At 46.0% G+C, this 15,884-nt stretch overlaps 1 protein-coding gene across 6 annotated transcripts in view; it reads right to left on the bottom strand.

Annotated features, from left to right (window-relative positions):
• NOX4 (NADPH oxidase 4) overlaps window positions 1-15,884 on the bottom strand; it is a 191,178-nt gene that overhangs the window by 151,681 nt on the left and 23,613 nt on the right. For 5 of the 6 annotated variants that reach the window (XR_009555216.1, XM_060234961.1, XM_060234959.1 and 2 more), the window contains exons 2-4: window positions 10,187-10,297; window positions 5,867-5,951; window positions 303-400 (exon numbers count right to left, since the gene is read on the bottom strand). Coding sequence is in view for 5 of the 6 variants with exons in the window: in XM_060234961.1 (XP_060090944.1) it covers window positions 303-400; window positions 5,867-5,951; window positions 10,187-10,297 (294 nt within the window). In the remaining variant the exon portion in view is untranslated. The remainder of the gene's footprint in view (window positions 1-302; window positions 401-5,866; window positions 5,952-10,186; window positions 10,298-15,884) is intronic. The other variant, XM_060234960.1, reaches the window with a different exon arrangement.

Below are 15,884 nucleotides of genomic sequence, written 5' to 3'. Positions count from 1 at the left end.
ACGGAGAAAAGTACTTATTTCTCTACTTTCTCCATCCCATGCATAACCTTGTAAACCTCTATCATGTCACCCCGCAGTCGACGTTTCTCCAATAATGTACATAAGTTGTGCTAATAAGCTCCAGCACCTCTTTTTCTATGAAATGACCCTTGGGTGTGATTCCATTTAGGATTGGCACCTATTGTGTGTTGTCTTTCAAATCCAATTCAAGCAGCTTGAGGCAATGTACATGATTCTTCCTTCATCCATTTCACTTTCACAACAGCCTTATGAGGAAGGAAGAAACCGATCCTTCTGCTCACCTCACCATGGAAGCTGGCAGCGTTGAGCGTGAGAAACTTCTCGCTGTAGTTCACAGAGAAGTTCAAGGCATTCACCAGGTGAGCAGCAACATGGACCACTGGAGGAAAAAAAAGGAAGAGGAGGGCTCCAGTCAGTGTTCAACCCTGAGAGTGTCACTGCCAAGCATTACTATTTCGAATAATCAAATCAAAGACTTGTTTTATTGATAATCCAATACTTGCCCAAGGTATGATACCTTGGAAGTGATACAAAACGTTACAGAACATGGCATCTTAAAGGCAAAGTTCAGATAACTCCAAAACAGCATACAGATGTGAATTGCATAGAACATTCAAAGCATACTATCAACTACCCATTTGGATACTATAACATCCCTCGGTTTCCACACATTCCTGACTTGCTGATCTGTATGGGAACTCGGGGGAGGCACTTCTACTTTACACTATGGAGATTACTTGCATATCCTGCATCCTTGAGAGTCCACAGGTGGGGGAACTTTGAAGAGAATTCTTTATTCAGAAAAGAAGGGTAAAGAAAGAAGGGGGAGGGAAGTGTGAATACAAGATGCCTACTAAATTAATACTCAGAAATCTCATGCTTGACAGTCACATGTTCAAACAAATATGAAACAACGATGACCGTCTGGGGAGGGGTGGGGAGGAGAGAACACAATGAAGGATTATACATTTTATGCACGATACAGAGAAACTGTAGACAAGGAACACGTTCATTCCCTCAAAAGATACTAGAACTCATGAACATTTCAAAGAATTGGACTGCTCAGCACAGACAACAGGAAGTCCTTCACAGAATGGTCCACCAAGGGATTGTGATGGCTTAAAAAGGAGATTAGACATATTCATGGAGAATCTCATCAACAGCTCCTACATATAATCCATCCAGGCACCCTTTTAATGAGTAAAATGTTGAGCATGTTAATGACAGGATGTTTTGGAAGTCACTAAGTCATGGGGTCGCCATAAGTTGGAAGTCACTTGATGGCCCATAAACATACATATGGCAAGAACTGTCCCCTTGACGAAGAAGTAGTGATTTGTGAAAGCTCCTACTCTGCCACAAATGTGGTTAATCTTTAAGAAGTTACTGAACTCACTCATTTCTACTGCTACAGACAGACTAACACGGCTACCCATCTAGATCTAGATCTCAAAAAAGATATTATAGCATTAGAAAAAGTGCAGAAAAGGGCAACTGAATGATTAAAGGGTTGGAACACATTCCCTATGAAGAAAGGTTAAAATGCTTGGGGCTCTTCAGCTTGGAGAAATGTCAACTACGTGGTGATATGATAGAGGTTTACAAGATTATGTATGGGATAGAGAAGGCAGAGAAAGAAGTACTTTTCTCCCTTTCTCACAGTACAAGAACTCGTGGGCATTCAATGTAATTGCTGAGCAGTCGGGTTAGAACTGATAAAAAGAAGTACTTCTTCACCCAAAGGGTGATTAACATGTGGAATTCACTGCCACAGGAGGTGGTGGCAGCTAACGGCATAGACAGCTTCAAGAGGGGAATGGATAAGCATATGGAGCAGAGGTCCATCAGTGGCTATTAGCCACAGCTTATTGTTGGAACCCTCTGTCTGGGGCAGTGATGCTCTGTATTCTTGTGCTTTGTGGGGGGCACAGTGGCAGGGTTTTTAATGCCACTGGTGGACCTCTTGATGGCACATGGGTTTTTTGGCCACTGTGTGACACAGAGTGTTGGACTGGATGGGCCACTGGCCTGATCCAACATGGTTTCTCTTATGTTCTTATTTATCCTCGTGATGGCCTCTAATGACACCTGGGGATTATTCTGCTCTAAACAAAACAAACAGAAACTGGAGAGGTGGGAAAACAGAAGTATGTTTTTTACTCTACCAAAAAAAACCAGCTTATGGCACTATCACACTGTGACATCACGTGGGGTATGAAACGTAATAGTTCTTCTTAGCAAGTATCTCACAGCTCAGACCACTGAGCAAGATTCAGATGAGGAGCTATCCATTCCAGCCCTTGATCATGGTGTACATAGTTGGCCAAGCCAACAACACTGGGGGAAAAACAGGTGGATTAACTCTACCTCTAGTGGGGCTTCACTATTTCAGGTAAGGTTAGTACTGCCTCTGAACCTGAACCCTACAGGCAATAGTCATAAGAACATAAGAGAAGCCATGTTGGATCAGGCCAATGGCCGATCCAGCCCAACGCTCTGTGTCGCAGTGGCCAAAACCCAGGTGCCTTCAGGAGGTCCACCAGTGGGGCCAGGACACTAGAGGCCCTCCCATTGTTGCTCCCCAAGCACCAATACAGAGCATCACTGCCCCCAGACCAGTTCAGTCTCCTTCCCAAGGACACAGCCAAAGAAGATCCGCCCTCCCACCAACCTCCAAGATCACCAGCACCAAATCCTCCTCTCTAGAGATGCCAGAGGACCTGAAGAAGATCCCAGGGCTCTACAGATGAGCTACACTACAAATGTGAGCATGGGCCCCTTAAGAAGCACTTCTCGCCCTTGGAAGGCAGGTCCTGGATGGAGCTATCTGAACCTGCTCCAGTATTTAAGAATTAAGTCTAAATTCCAGCAGCCACTGCAACAAGCGGTCCACAGTGGAACTGTCCAAGGTCCTGCAGCCAGTTTTGTGTAGTGGTTAAGTGTGCACTCTTATCAGGGAGAACCAGGTTTGATTCCCCACTCCTCCACTTGCAGCTGCAGGAATGGCCTTTGGTCAGCCACAGCTCTGGCAGAGGTTGTCCTTGAAAGGGCAGCTGCTGCGACAGCCCTCTCAGCCCCACCCACCTCGCAGGGTGTCTGTTGTGGGGGAGGAAGATAAAGGAGATTGTGAGCCACTCTGAGATTCGGAGTGGAGGGCAAGATATAAATCCAATATCATCGTCATCATCTTCTTCTTCCTCCTCCACAAAGTCTGACCATCATTGCCTGCAGTAGCTCTACTCTTCATAGGGTCTTGCACGTACTGGACAGTATACAGCTGCATGGGGTTGGAACCAGTTTGAAAGAGCCAAGTCAAGGAGACCCTCCCCAAAAACCGACTCGGAGCAGTGCCCCCAAGCTTAGCAGTTGATACTGCAGAGATCTATGGCCTGAAGCACAGCAGGAAAGCAAAACTGATCTGTTGACCAAGCAAGGCTCTTGGTATTCATGTCAGCCAATCCTGAGGCTTCATGCTGCCTACCAGTCACAGAGCTTGATGTTACACAGTCCTGAGCCTGTACCTGAAGAGGTCTTTTGAGGCCCAAGCTCAAAGGCCTTAAGGCACTAACTAGGCCAAGTCACAGAATCTGAAGTTCTGGGCTCAGACTCAAATCCTGGCTGTTCTCCCAGGTCCATCACTGCTTAAGCAGGCCGCCTTGGTTGTTGAGATACAAAAAGTCCTCCTCCCATCAGAAACTGTGGGCCTGTACTTGGCAGGTGACGCAGATGAGGAGAAGGACTCTGTCTTCAAAGTGTCTTTCAAAGATTTATTATGGATTTTGTGGAATAGAACCCACTTAGTCAGAAGCAAGAGATGTTGTTGTCTGCTACGCATCTATCTATCTTTTTAGCAACACGTCTGGATTTTGTGAACGCAGGACATTTCTGTCATGGTTTCTGACAGTTTCTGACGCAGGTTCGTCTAACGCAAGATGAAATTCCAGCCCTCTTTCACCAGAAATCTCACTGTTAAAAAGTGTTTTCCCCCCATAGTTGCATAAAAATGGCATGAAAGGAAAAAAAACCCCAAAAGAATTGGAAGCAGAACCACAGAAAGGAATGAAAAGGTTGACAGCACGCAAACCCCCCCCCCCCCCCCAAAAAAAAGAGGAAAAGGGCACTTCTATACAACCCTGGCTTAAACACACTGTCCATATCTGCATGAAATGGTAGCATCCCGTTAGTTCCCACTGCCCCATTGGACAGCCTAGAGTAGACATTTAAAGTCTCTTTAAATCACTTCTCCAAGCCAAACCAGTAGGTGGCTTGGAGAACGCATTTAAAGTGGCTTTCTTTCCACCTCTCCCTCCCTTCCCCCCAACTATTTGCTTTCTTTCCACCTCCCTCTCCGTCTTGTGGCCCTCAAACATCTGATGTTCATATCTTGTGGCTTTCAAACATCTGACATTTATTCTATGTGGCTCTTACGTTAAGCGAGTTTGGCCACTCCTGCATTAGGCAGACAAAAAGGAGAACAAAAGAAGCAACTGTGGAACTCACTGCCACAAGACGTGGTGATGACCAGTGACTTACATGGATTTAAAAACGGACTGGATAGATCTATGGTGGACATGTCTATGGGAGGCTATTACCCCCAATAACTGGATGGGGTCTCCAAGTTTGTCAAATGCTGGGGATACCCAACAGGTCAGGGCTGCTGCCAGAGGCCCCTTCTTGTCAGCTTCCCTGTGGCATCTCACTGCTAACTGTTGGGAAAAGGATGGACTGTTGGAAACAGGACATAGTACCTTCCTTTCTTGACGTCCACCACATCTTTTTAGAAAACAGGCAGGACCAGGTATGGATTTTGCCCCACAAGGCTTCTGATCAGCCAGTAGAAATCTGATTGGCTGTGCAGATATTTTAAAATGTTGCTTCAGCGGCAGTTGCCACCACAGGACAAGGCTCTTCACTGTGTGGCTGAATGTAAGTTGAGGTGGCCATTTTGTAGCTGACTCCACATCTTGAGGTGGCCATTTTGTGGCTTTCAACTGTCATGCTTTGTCAGAATTCCAAAAGTGCCCACTGACTCAAAAAAAGGTTTGAGACTGGCCTGACGCTGCATAGTTACCCTTTACCAGTAGAAAAGAACTAGAGTCTTGTAGTGCCTTAAAGACTATCAAAATTTGTGGCATGGTAGGAGCTTTCATGAGTCACTGTTTGCTTTTTTCAGATATGTGAACAGTGACTCATAAAAGCTCCTCCCGTGCCACAAATTTGGGCAGTCTTTGAGGTGCTACTGCTCTTTTCTGCCGCTACGGACAGACTAATAGGGCTACCCGTCTTGGCCACCTTTAATGTTCTTATTCCAGCAGCACACCTCTCAGTTACTGGTGTGCTGAGGTTAAAAACCAAATGGCTCAGCACACACTGTCACTCTATTTAAGCACAGCTCAAACAGGTACGAGCTATACATCCTGTATAAATTACGCCTTCGCAGCGTGGCTACTCCTGTGCCTTTTAAACCAAGGTCGACAAGTGAAACAGACAGAGACTCATTAGTCCGGATTCCCTTGATATCTGACAGGCATCAGCCATGTAGAACAATCTGTGCCGAACCGGCCTCTGCGTTTAAATTGGTTGCGCTCCATCTGATAACGACGGTGCCAGCGAGAATTCAGCACGGTTTTAGGAGGCAGAGAAGACAGCGCAACAAAGCCTGTACCGGAACACAGGCCCCCTCCCAGAGATTAGAAAAATCGGGGAGAACACCCACAGGTTTACAGGAGGAACTGTGGTACAAGACTACCCTCTCATGTACTGCCAGAGAAAAGCCACCAACTGCTCATAATGTTTGATGCGCTTCACAGTGAGAGCCAGCGTTTCCTGCTCCAGGTAAACGTACCTGAAAAGATGCAGATAGTGACGCCGCAGGTTACGTGGAAAGTTTTGCTTTTATCCAACAGCCTCCTCGTTTTCCGGCTGGCCACCTGGGGAAGTGATGGGGGGGGGGGGAGGAGAGCAAAAATTAAACTAAATTCTCATCTCAAAGATCAAGATGGGCTGCCACTGTCTGTAGCAAGGCCGTAGTCAGAATCTTACAAGCCGGGGGGCTTTTTTAAAAGTCACGGAGCACCCATTTCCATCCACTGCAGGGCTTGCTGCTTCTCAGAAGCTTTCTGGGGTAGTGGCAAAAGCTGAAGGTGGCCACATTGAGGCAGCCAACCCTAAAACTTTGGAGTGAAGAAGGGGCTGCACCTTGTGTGCTAGCGGGAGGTGGGGCGTTCTTCCACTCCACCTCTCCCACCCTGACACTTTGCAGCCAGCAGCTCCATCCACCCCCCCCCCCGAGCCCATTCCACATGGTTTCCTCTGCCTCCCTCCTCTCTACCTGTTGCTTTTGCAGCCACAATGAACTATGCCCTGCTCAGCTCCCCTGGCTCTGGCTGCCACTGATGACGCTTCGCCGGCTCAGCCATGGTAGAAAGAAAATTTAAAAAGCAGACTGCGTGCTGGAGGCTTCCTGGAAGTTGGGGGCCCCTACCTGGATGTCAGGGGCAGTGCCACACAGGCCCCCCTGTGGCTACAGGCCTGTTCTGTGGCAGTAGAAAAGAGGAGCTTTCACGAGTCACAGCTCAGTCCGAAGAAGCAAGCGGTGACTCACGAAAGCTCACATCTTGCCACAGATTTTGTTCGTCTTTAAGGTGTTACTGCATTCCTGCTCTTTTCTCATCAAAAACTGAGCCAAGAGAAGAACAGAGATTGTCTCTCATTGCTTGTTCTTGGAGGTCTCCTGTTCAAGTACTAACCATGGCTGACTCGGTTTAGCTTCTGAGATCTGAAGAGATCCCAGGCTAGCCTGGGCCATCCAGGGCTTACAAGACCAAATTTAAACCACATGTAATGTTATAAGGCCCCCAAAACACCTCACCAGGATGCACTGGAGGATAGATGTGTATGGGTAAATTGGCTTTCTGCCAACCATGGCTCTATGCCACAGCACTAGAGTTGCCAACCTCCTGATGGTTAATACCACAGGCAGGGCGGGATCTACATGTTTTTTGAGGGGGGCAAAATTTAAAAAATGACGCCCCATTATGGGCCCATTCTATCTTATGGGTCCATTGAATACAATGGACTCCATACCCAATTTGGCGCCGCCCCCCCCCTCGACACCCAGGGCAAGCACCCCCCTCCGCCCCTCCTAGATCCGGTCCTGACCACAGGAGAAGGCGTTTCAGTGTAAAGTCAAAGCAGATAGAATACCACTGAAAAACAATGAGTATACTTCAGTCCTTATACATGATTTATCCTACATGCAACTTGAAACCAGTGATTCTGTTTTAGCTTTGAACTTCTGAGTCTGTGTAAGAAATTATTGAAATCGGGTTCCATTTTAACAGCCTGATTAACTGAAGAAGACCAGTATTGAAGAAGAAGATGACGACATTGGATTTATATTCTGCCCTCCACTCGAGAGTCTCAGAGTGGCTCACAATCTCCTTTATCTCCCTCCCCCACAACAGACACCCTGTGAGGTGGGTGGGGCTGGAGAGGGCTCTCACAGCAGCTGCCCATTCAAAGACAACCTCTGCCAGAGCTATGGCTGACCCAAGGCCATGCCAGCAGGTGCAAGAGGAGGAGTGGGGAATCAAACCTGGTTCTCCTAGATAAGAGTCCGCACACTTAGCCACGACATCAACCTGGCTCTCTTGAAATCTAGAAGAGACGCCTTATGAAGGCTGCAAGGATTTCACGGCCCCTCCATTTGAAAGAATTTCACAAGACGTTATGGACTGCATTATGAACTTTGTTTATTGGAGGAAGGATTTCTAAAGATTATCAATCCCTCTGTTGGAAAGTATTGGAACTCTTGCTTGTAATAATTTGTCAGTTTCTCTGGAGAGAAGAAATTGGAAATTGATATTGCTATCAACACCAATACCATTGAATGCATTGCATTAATTTTAGCACCAAAACTGCTGCTTTAAAATTGTATTAATAATCTTAAACTGTTTAAACTATTTAATTGATAATAGATTACTGTAACTGTCTTACTATCTTATTGTTGATTTTGAAATGTTGTTAGCTGCCCTGAGCCTGGCTCGGCGGGGAGGGCGGGATATAAATGCGGAAAATAAATAAATAAAAATAAAATAAAAGATTTGTATACACTGGTTTACTGTTGTATATAGGATATATCATACATAAGAACTGAAGTAACCTCCCGATGGTTAGCAAGAGAAAACCCCGCAGCCTGCCAAGTAATAACCATTAAAAAAACTTTTCATAACATTCAGCTTGATATATTGTAGATTTATAACATTCTATAAAGCTGGTGGAAAACAAACACCCCCCCCCCCCCAATTTTTTACAATATAAGTAAAAAAGATGTGTTCTCAGGCAACAAAATATCCACAATGAAAGTTACACAGTAACAGTCAACATTCAATGAGTACTAATAACAATTTGCTGTAATCCTTCAACATAAACATACAAAAGAACTCAAGAGTCTTCAAATATTTCAATGGGGAATACAGTGAAGAACTTGCGTATAATAGCAAAAGGTCAAGGTAAACACCCATCCCAGGTATTTAGGTGTTTCAAATTCTCTTCATCAGTTTCACTGTGAACTTTACATCGGTACTAAAAGATACAGAATTTGGGTTCCAATGAAGCAGCTGGTCAAATTGAAAGTGGGTTAGGATCAGTGTTCCCTCGAAGCTGAGTTAGTGTGAGCCAGCTCACACATTTTTAGCCTCCAGCTCACACATTTTTGTCTTAGCTCAGGAAGGATGACCCCAGAGCACACTAATTTATGCAGCAGCTCACAATTTGAAAGACCAGTAGCTCACAAGGTAGAATTTTTGCTCACAAGACTCTGCAGCTTAGACATTGGTTAGGATAATATGATCCTAGATACCACCTGGAACAGTTATTCTATTTGTTTTAGTATTTTTTAACTATTTTAAACTGTACTCTTGAATGTTGTACACCACCCTGAGCCCCAGCTATGGGGATAGGGCAATTTAGAAATGGAATTTTAAAAGTATGATGAGGATGATGAACAGAAGGTCAGCCATGACCCGGGGAGACCTCGGTTCCAATCTCCACTTTGCCACCAACCAGTGACCTCAAGTCCATTTTCCCCCTTCAAAGACTAACCTGTGTCACAGGGTTAAGATTTGCATGAAAATGGGTAGTTCACACAGATACCACCTCCTCTCCATATATAACTGGGGACAGAGATAGATTGGGAGGGTTATATGGCCCCGCACCAGATTAAAAGGTAAAGGTAGTCCCCTGTGCAAGCACCGAGTCAACCAGATAGGGCCTATAAAACCAAACACTCAGGCAACTGTGATGAAAGCACTTCTTCCTAGACCAGGGTTGGCCAAACTGATTCTCAAAGCCCCCACGCTCCATTGACTAGCTTAGAGAGGCATTTAAAGTTAAAACTGCTTTCTTTCCACCTCCACCTCCCTCCATCTATTTGCCTTCCTTCCTTCCAGTTTGGTGTAGTGGTTAAGTGTGCGGACTCTTATCTGGGAGAACTGGTTTTGATTTCCCACTCCTCCACTTGCAGCTGCTGGAATGGCCTTGGGTGAGCCACAGCTCTCGCAAGAGTTGTCCTTGAAAGAACAGCTTGTGGGAGAGGTCTCTCAGCCCCACCCACCTCACAGGATGTCTGTTGTGGGGGAAGAAGATAAAGGAGATTGTAAGCCACTCTGAGGCTGTGATCACACACACTAAATAATGCACTTTTAATCCACTTTGCACTTTGCAACTGGATTTTATTGTGTGAACTGGCAAAATCCAGTTGGAAAGTGGACTGAAAGTGCATTATTTAGTATGTGTGATCACAACCTGAGACTCTGATTCAGAGAGAAGGGCAAGGTATAAATCTACGGTCTTCTCTCTCTCAAACATCTGACATTCATGTCTTGAGGCTCTCAACATGGCTCTTAAGTTAAGCAAGTTTGACCACTCTGTCCCAGACTGACACACAAGCAGCGTGGAAAACTTGCTCCTTGTTAAGTGATTATCACTGATTCCTGGAGGAACCAAGGACTACAACAGCATTCCTTAAAACAGAAAGGCCCAAATAACTGCCTAAGAGTGGCATGTGCCCCGTCATGCACCAAAAGTCCACTCAGGAATCCATCACCCACAACCATCCATTCACTCTTTGTTCACTTGGAACTTTCTGGTTCTTCTCTCTTACCTTCTGAGATCCTCGGAGGAAGGCCAGGAGAATCCGACACATGGGCAAAAGGACCAGGCTGCAGTTGAGGTTGAGGACAGATGCCGAAGCTCTGCTGAGGCACAATCCTAGCTGAACAAAAACAGCAAGGGCTAGAATCAGGCCTCTGGAAACTGGTGACCCACCAAACTAAAGCTGAAGTTCTCATCTGTCAACAAGGAGTCCCTTGCGAGCCACCATATAGGGCTGGTGAGTGACACTTGATAGGACAAGTCTTTTCTACTGTTTTCTGGTTCTCCTGGGTGGGTAATGAGATTTCTCTATGGCATGTTCTGTCAGGCCCACAGCCTCAAATTTTGAAGCAGAGGAACCTTATGGCAAACCAGCCCATACCCAGTGGCGGACTGGGTCTAAAAATATTGGTTGCCAGGAGACATAAGGGGCCCACTCACAACTCTAAGGCGATCATTTAATTTTTATAAGAAATAAATAAAATTTTCAAAAATACGGAAGTGGAAAAATTAAAACTTTTGCAAAATAAATGTATGTATATTTTAGTAATTACAGTGTACATATATTGTACATATTACTGGCAGTATACAGTAGATACTAAATGTAAATACAGATTGCATTTTCTCCAGGGGAGCCGATCTCTGCCAGCTGGAGATCAGTTGGAAAAGCAGGAGATCCCCGGGCCCCACCTGGAGGCTGGCAACCCTAAATGCGACATAAATCTTACTGGCATTACAGTAGTAACATTGGGACATCTATGATCGTTTCAAGCTACTAAAAGGTCATTCACATTTTTAACATCTTGTCTAAAGTTTAAGGGGAGCCGCTTCCTCAGGGGCCCACTTGCTACTGGGCAAGCTGACACCCTGGCCAGTCCGCCACTGCCCATACCAGACATGAAACGAGACAAACACAAATAGTTTAATGTGACACGAAGATTCAGTCGGATAGCCGTTTTGGACTGAAGCAACAGAACAATGCTGGAGTCCAGTGGCACCTTTAAGACTGACAAAGTTTAATTCTGAGCCTAAGCTTCTGTGTGCATGCACACTTCGAGTGACTGCAGCAGTTAGTGCATGCACACAAAAGCTTAAAACCCAGAATTGAGCTTTGTTGGTCTTAAAAGTGCCAGTGGACTCAACCTTTGTTCTATGACAGTAAGAATGCAGTATGGTGAGCTGAGGGGGGGTGGGGTGTGTTTAAAGTGATGGAGTAACTCCTGGGGGACCCACGGTCAAAAAACCCTCACGGTCATGGAAGCTTGGCTGGATGACCTTGGGCCCAGCCACTCTCGCTCAGTCTAACCTACCTCACAGAGCTGTTTTGAGGATACCATGAGGAGAGAAGGAAGAGCTATATGGGAAGGGTAAAAAAATACCCCAGAAAGACAAATCTTCTGGTTCTTTTTGCACCCACTGGTCCCTGGAGCGTGTGAACCAGATTCAATTCTCACCAAGCACATTTTTGCCTGGAACTGGTTCAGCTCAGATAAGTACGCTTGCCAATCACCAGGTCCCAGCGAGGGTTCTTCCATTTTCCCAGGCTCCTTCCCGCCCCCAGTCAGCTGGCCAGCGGGGGGAAGCCCCGCCCCAGAGAACCTTGTGCCTTTACACCTCCGGAGGCTTCAGTCTCCTATTGAAAGACTTCCTCTTGGGATGGTGTGTCTATGTTACTTTGAAGAAGTTGGCAGCAACTCATGAGTAGAGAGGCCAATGCCTCGCTTCAGAGCCGCCAGAAACGGGGGGGGGGGGGAGGGAAACGTCTGCTGAGCACTTCATTATTCCCTATGTGAAGATCGATTCTCATAGGGTATAATGGGGAATTGATCTGGAGGTTTCAGGAGCTCTGGGGGAGCTGTTTTTTGAGGTAGAGGCACCAAATTTTCAGTATAGCATCTAGTGCCTCTCCCCAAAGTACCCCCCAAGTTTCAAAATGATTGGACCAGGGGGTCCAATTCTATGAGCCCCAAAAGAAGGTGCCCCTATCCTTCATTATTTCCTATGGAAGGAAGACATTTAAAAAGGTGTAATGTCCCTTTAAATGTGATGGCCAGAACTCCCTTGGAGTTCAATTATGCTTGTCACACCTTTGTTCCTGGCTCCACCCCCAATATCTCCTGGCTCCACCCCCAAATTCTTCTGGCTCCACCCCCAAAGTCTCTTGAATTAGACATGGCAACCCTGCAGATAAGGTTGCCTACTTAGTCTGGCAGCAGGTTTTCAAGAACTTCAGGAAGCCAAAGGTCTTTTTCCAATAGCTATTATGTAGGATCCTATCATGCAATGTCCAGGATTGAATTTGGGACCTTCTGCACACCAAGGCATGGTCCATCCGTCCATCTATCCATCTATCCAGCTCCCTAGTTTGTGTATCTATAGTTTCCTGCTTTGTTGTCACAACAACCCTAGGAGGTAGGTGAGGATGAGAAAATGTGACTGCACTAAAGATTTCCTGCAAATTTCATAGTCATTTGAACCCGTCTTCCAGGTCCAGCTCTCTAACCAAAGCACCACATTATCTCTCCCTTTCCCCCAGCTATTCAGAAAGCTCTGAAAAATAAAAGAGCAGCAGAAATGTACTTTTTGGGGAGGGAAAGATATCCTGTCCTGAACCATGCTTAGAGACCAGCTGCTAGCTGGGATTACAGCGAAGCACACGGAGAGCTTGGCTGCTTGGCTGACTGGTTGTGTGCATAAAAGCTGAGCAGCGAGGTTCACGCCTTTGCCTGGCAACATTGTGCTCAGGGCTCTGCGTGCATCTAATGTTTCCAGTGTCCAAGCACATGTCTGCACCGCCTACAAGCTACACTGCAAATCTAGTTTCAAAAGACATTCTAATAGCATTAGCAGAAGCCCGGCTCATCACACTCATATGAAATATGCAGCCAACATGCAACTCTTTCAGCAACTGAAACCTGCAATGCAGGGTTGCCAACTCCAGGATAGGGAAATTCCTGGAGATTTGGGTGTTAAACCTGGGGAGGGGAGGGGCTGCAATGGGGTATGGTGCCATAGAGTCTACTTCCAAAGCATCAATTTCTCTAGGGCTTCCAGGTCCAATTCATTAACTATCTGGGGACTTTGGGGGTGGAGCCAGGAAGCAAGGTTGCAACAAGCACCATTGAACTTCAAAGGGAGTTCTGGCCATCACATTTAAAGGGACGGCATACCTTTTAAATGCCATCCCTTCATTAGAAAGAATGAAGGATAGGGGCACCTTCTTTTGGGGCTCATAGAATTGGACCCCTTGGTCCAATCTTTTGAAACATGGAGGGCATTTTGAGGAGAAGCATCAGATGCTATGCTGCAAATTTGGTGCATCTCAAAACACAGCTCCCTAGAACCCCAGGTATTTGTGGATCAATTCTCCATCATACCCTATGGGAATTGGTCTCCATAGGGAATAATGGAGCACCCAGCACACATTTCCCTCCCCTGCCCCCACTTTCTGATGACACTGAAGCGGGGGGATGGCCTCCAAGCCAGGGGATCCCCTGTCCCCACCTGGGGATTGGCAGACCTAATTTTCTCCAGGGGAACTGATCTCTGTAGTCTGGAGACCAGTTGTAATTTTAGGAGGTCTCCAAGCCCCACCTGGAGGTTGGGAACCCTCATGCAGGCCAGAGAGTGCAAGCAAGCGTGCACGCTCTTTATTTTTATTTTTCAGAAAAGCATTACTACTTACAGAAAAGTATTACATCAGGAAAAAGGGTCCCAACCCACATGACCTCTTCTTTGATTTACTGCTTTTCTACCTGCAGAGAGGTGTTTTTATAGATAATATTTAAACAGTCCCCCACCTGCCTTCTGAAATGATACAGCCCATCATGACCAGTCCTGCATTGACCACTTCTCACCATGCAGAAAAGAAGAAAACTGCTGATTTATATCCCACCCTTCTCTCTGAATCAGAGACTCAGAGCGGCTCACAATCTCCTTTATTTTCCTCCCCCCTACAACAGACACCCTGTGAGGTGGGTGGGCCAACAGGGCTCTCCCAGCAGCTGCCCTTTCAAGGACAACTCCTGTGATAGTTATGGCTGACCCAAGGCCATTCCAGCAGGTGCAAGTGGAGGAGTGGGAAATCAAACCCGGTTCTCCCGGATAAGAGATAACCACTACACCAAAATGGCTCTCAAAGGGGGGGGGGAGAGGAATTGGTTTTTGCACCCCACTTTTCTCTACCCTAAGAAATCTCAACATGGTTTATGACTGCATTCTCTTTCCCTCCAAAGTTTTACAAGGGAGATATCAGCGAGTCCCTTTAGCCGACAGACTTTGCTCCTGTGGAGCGAATACTCCTGACTCAATCCAGCATATATTGCTTGATTGTTCTTTTTACCATAACCTCCGTTAAGATTTATTTGGCAAGCTTTCTTTTTCCCCAGATTTGTCTATTCTGTCACCCTGTTATTATTTATTGAGTGATACTGAGGGGGTGGTTAGTGAGGCTGTGGCAAAATTTCTGGCTGACATCCTTAAATTTAATTCTGACCATGTTTGAATGCATCTATAAGCTCGGTTTCATTTTGATTTTATCTCCAATGTTTACATTTTTATATTCTGTGTATTTTTATTTGAATCTATTATGCCATTAAAGGTTTGGTATGGGACTGCATTCTCTGCCTCTCCCTGCAACAAGCACCTTGAGAGGTAGGTGGAGTTGAGACAGTTCTGATTTGACTGGCCCAAGATCACCCAGTAAGCCTCATGTGGGAGAGACATGGGAAAGCAAATCTGGGTCTCCAAAACTAGAGTCCAGTGATCTTATCCAGGACACCACACTGGTACTTAAACACCAGTATAACACATTGGTAAGTTAGGCTGGAAAAGAGTGATAGGCCCAAGGTTCTCTGGCCAAGTGGGGGTTCAGTAGGGCTCCCAAGTTCCCATCAGGGGGTGGGGGATCTCCCAGTTTGGTGGGTCCCAACCCGCCAGCAGGGAGGAGACTCCTGGGGGGATCCCTGCCCCCCAAAGAGTCCTGCCGCCACGCAGTGTGCACAACACAATGATGTCACCTGGCATAATGATGTCACTGTGACATATTGTGCTGGGTGCGGTACAATGATGTCACTGTGACATATTGTGCTGGGCACGTCGCATGGGAGACACTCTAGGAAATGGCTAGAAACTATGATTTTGTGCGGTGATGCTCTAGCAATTTTGGGGAAAACTCTATGGTACCAGCTGGTGGGGTCTTGGCAACCATAGGGTGTCCAGATCCTGTTCCCACACACCAACTACTACGCCAGCCTAAAACCCAGGTACCTTAGAATTCTCCTATGCTGCTTTTAAATGAAAAACTCTGCTCCCCATTTTATTTAAAACATTTTACAATGCTTTTCAGGGTCCCGACGGTGGTGAACATAAAAACATCTGAACAAACAGCAACATTTAAAATGGCAAAATAATTCAGTTAACAACCAATACCACAGGAGGGCCAGTAACCATTACTGAGGGGTATGCCAAGCAAACAAACAAAGTCTTCTTCACAAGAATAGGAGAAGGCAGATGAATCTCCTTCAGGAGGGAGTTCCAAAGTTTTGGCGTCATGACAGAGAAGGTATTTTCACAGACTAAACTTTGAATCCAGCAACATCTTTAAGACCAACAATTAAGCTTCTGTGTGTATTCACACTTCTTCAGATTCATGCACACAAAAGCTTATACCCAGAAAGAAATTTGGTTGGTCTTAGAGGTGCCACTGG

Source organism: Heteronotia binoei, chromosome 3, assembly GCF_032191835.1.
Source record: "Heteronotia binoei isolate CCM8104 ecotype False Entrance Well chromosome 3, APGP_CSIRO_Hbin_v1, whole genome shotgun sequence".
Lineage (NCBI taxonomy): Eukaryota > Metazoa > Chordata > Lepidosauria > Squamata > Gekkonidae > Heteronotia > Heteronotia binoei.
The sequence above is the reverse complement of the archived record's forward strand: the minus strand, read 5'-3'. Positions and strand labels throughout refer to the sequence as shown.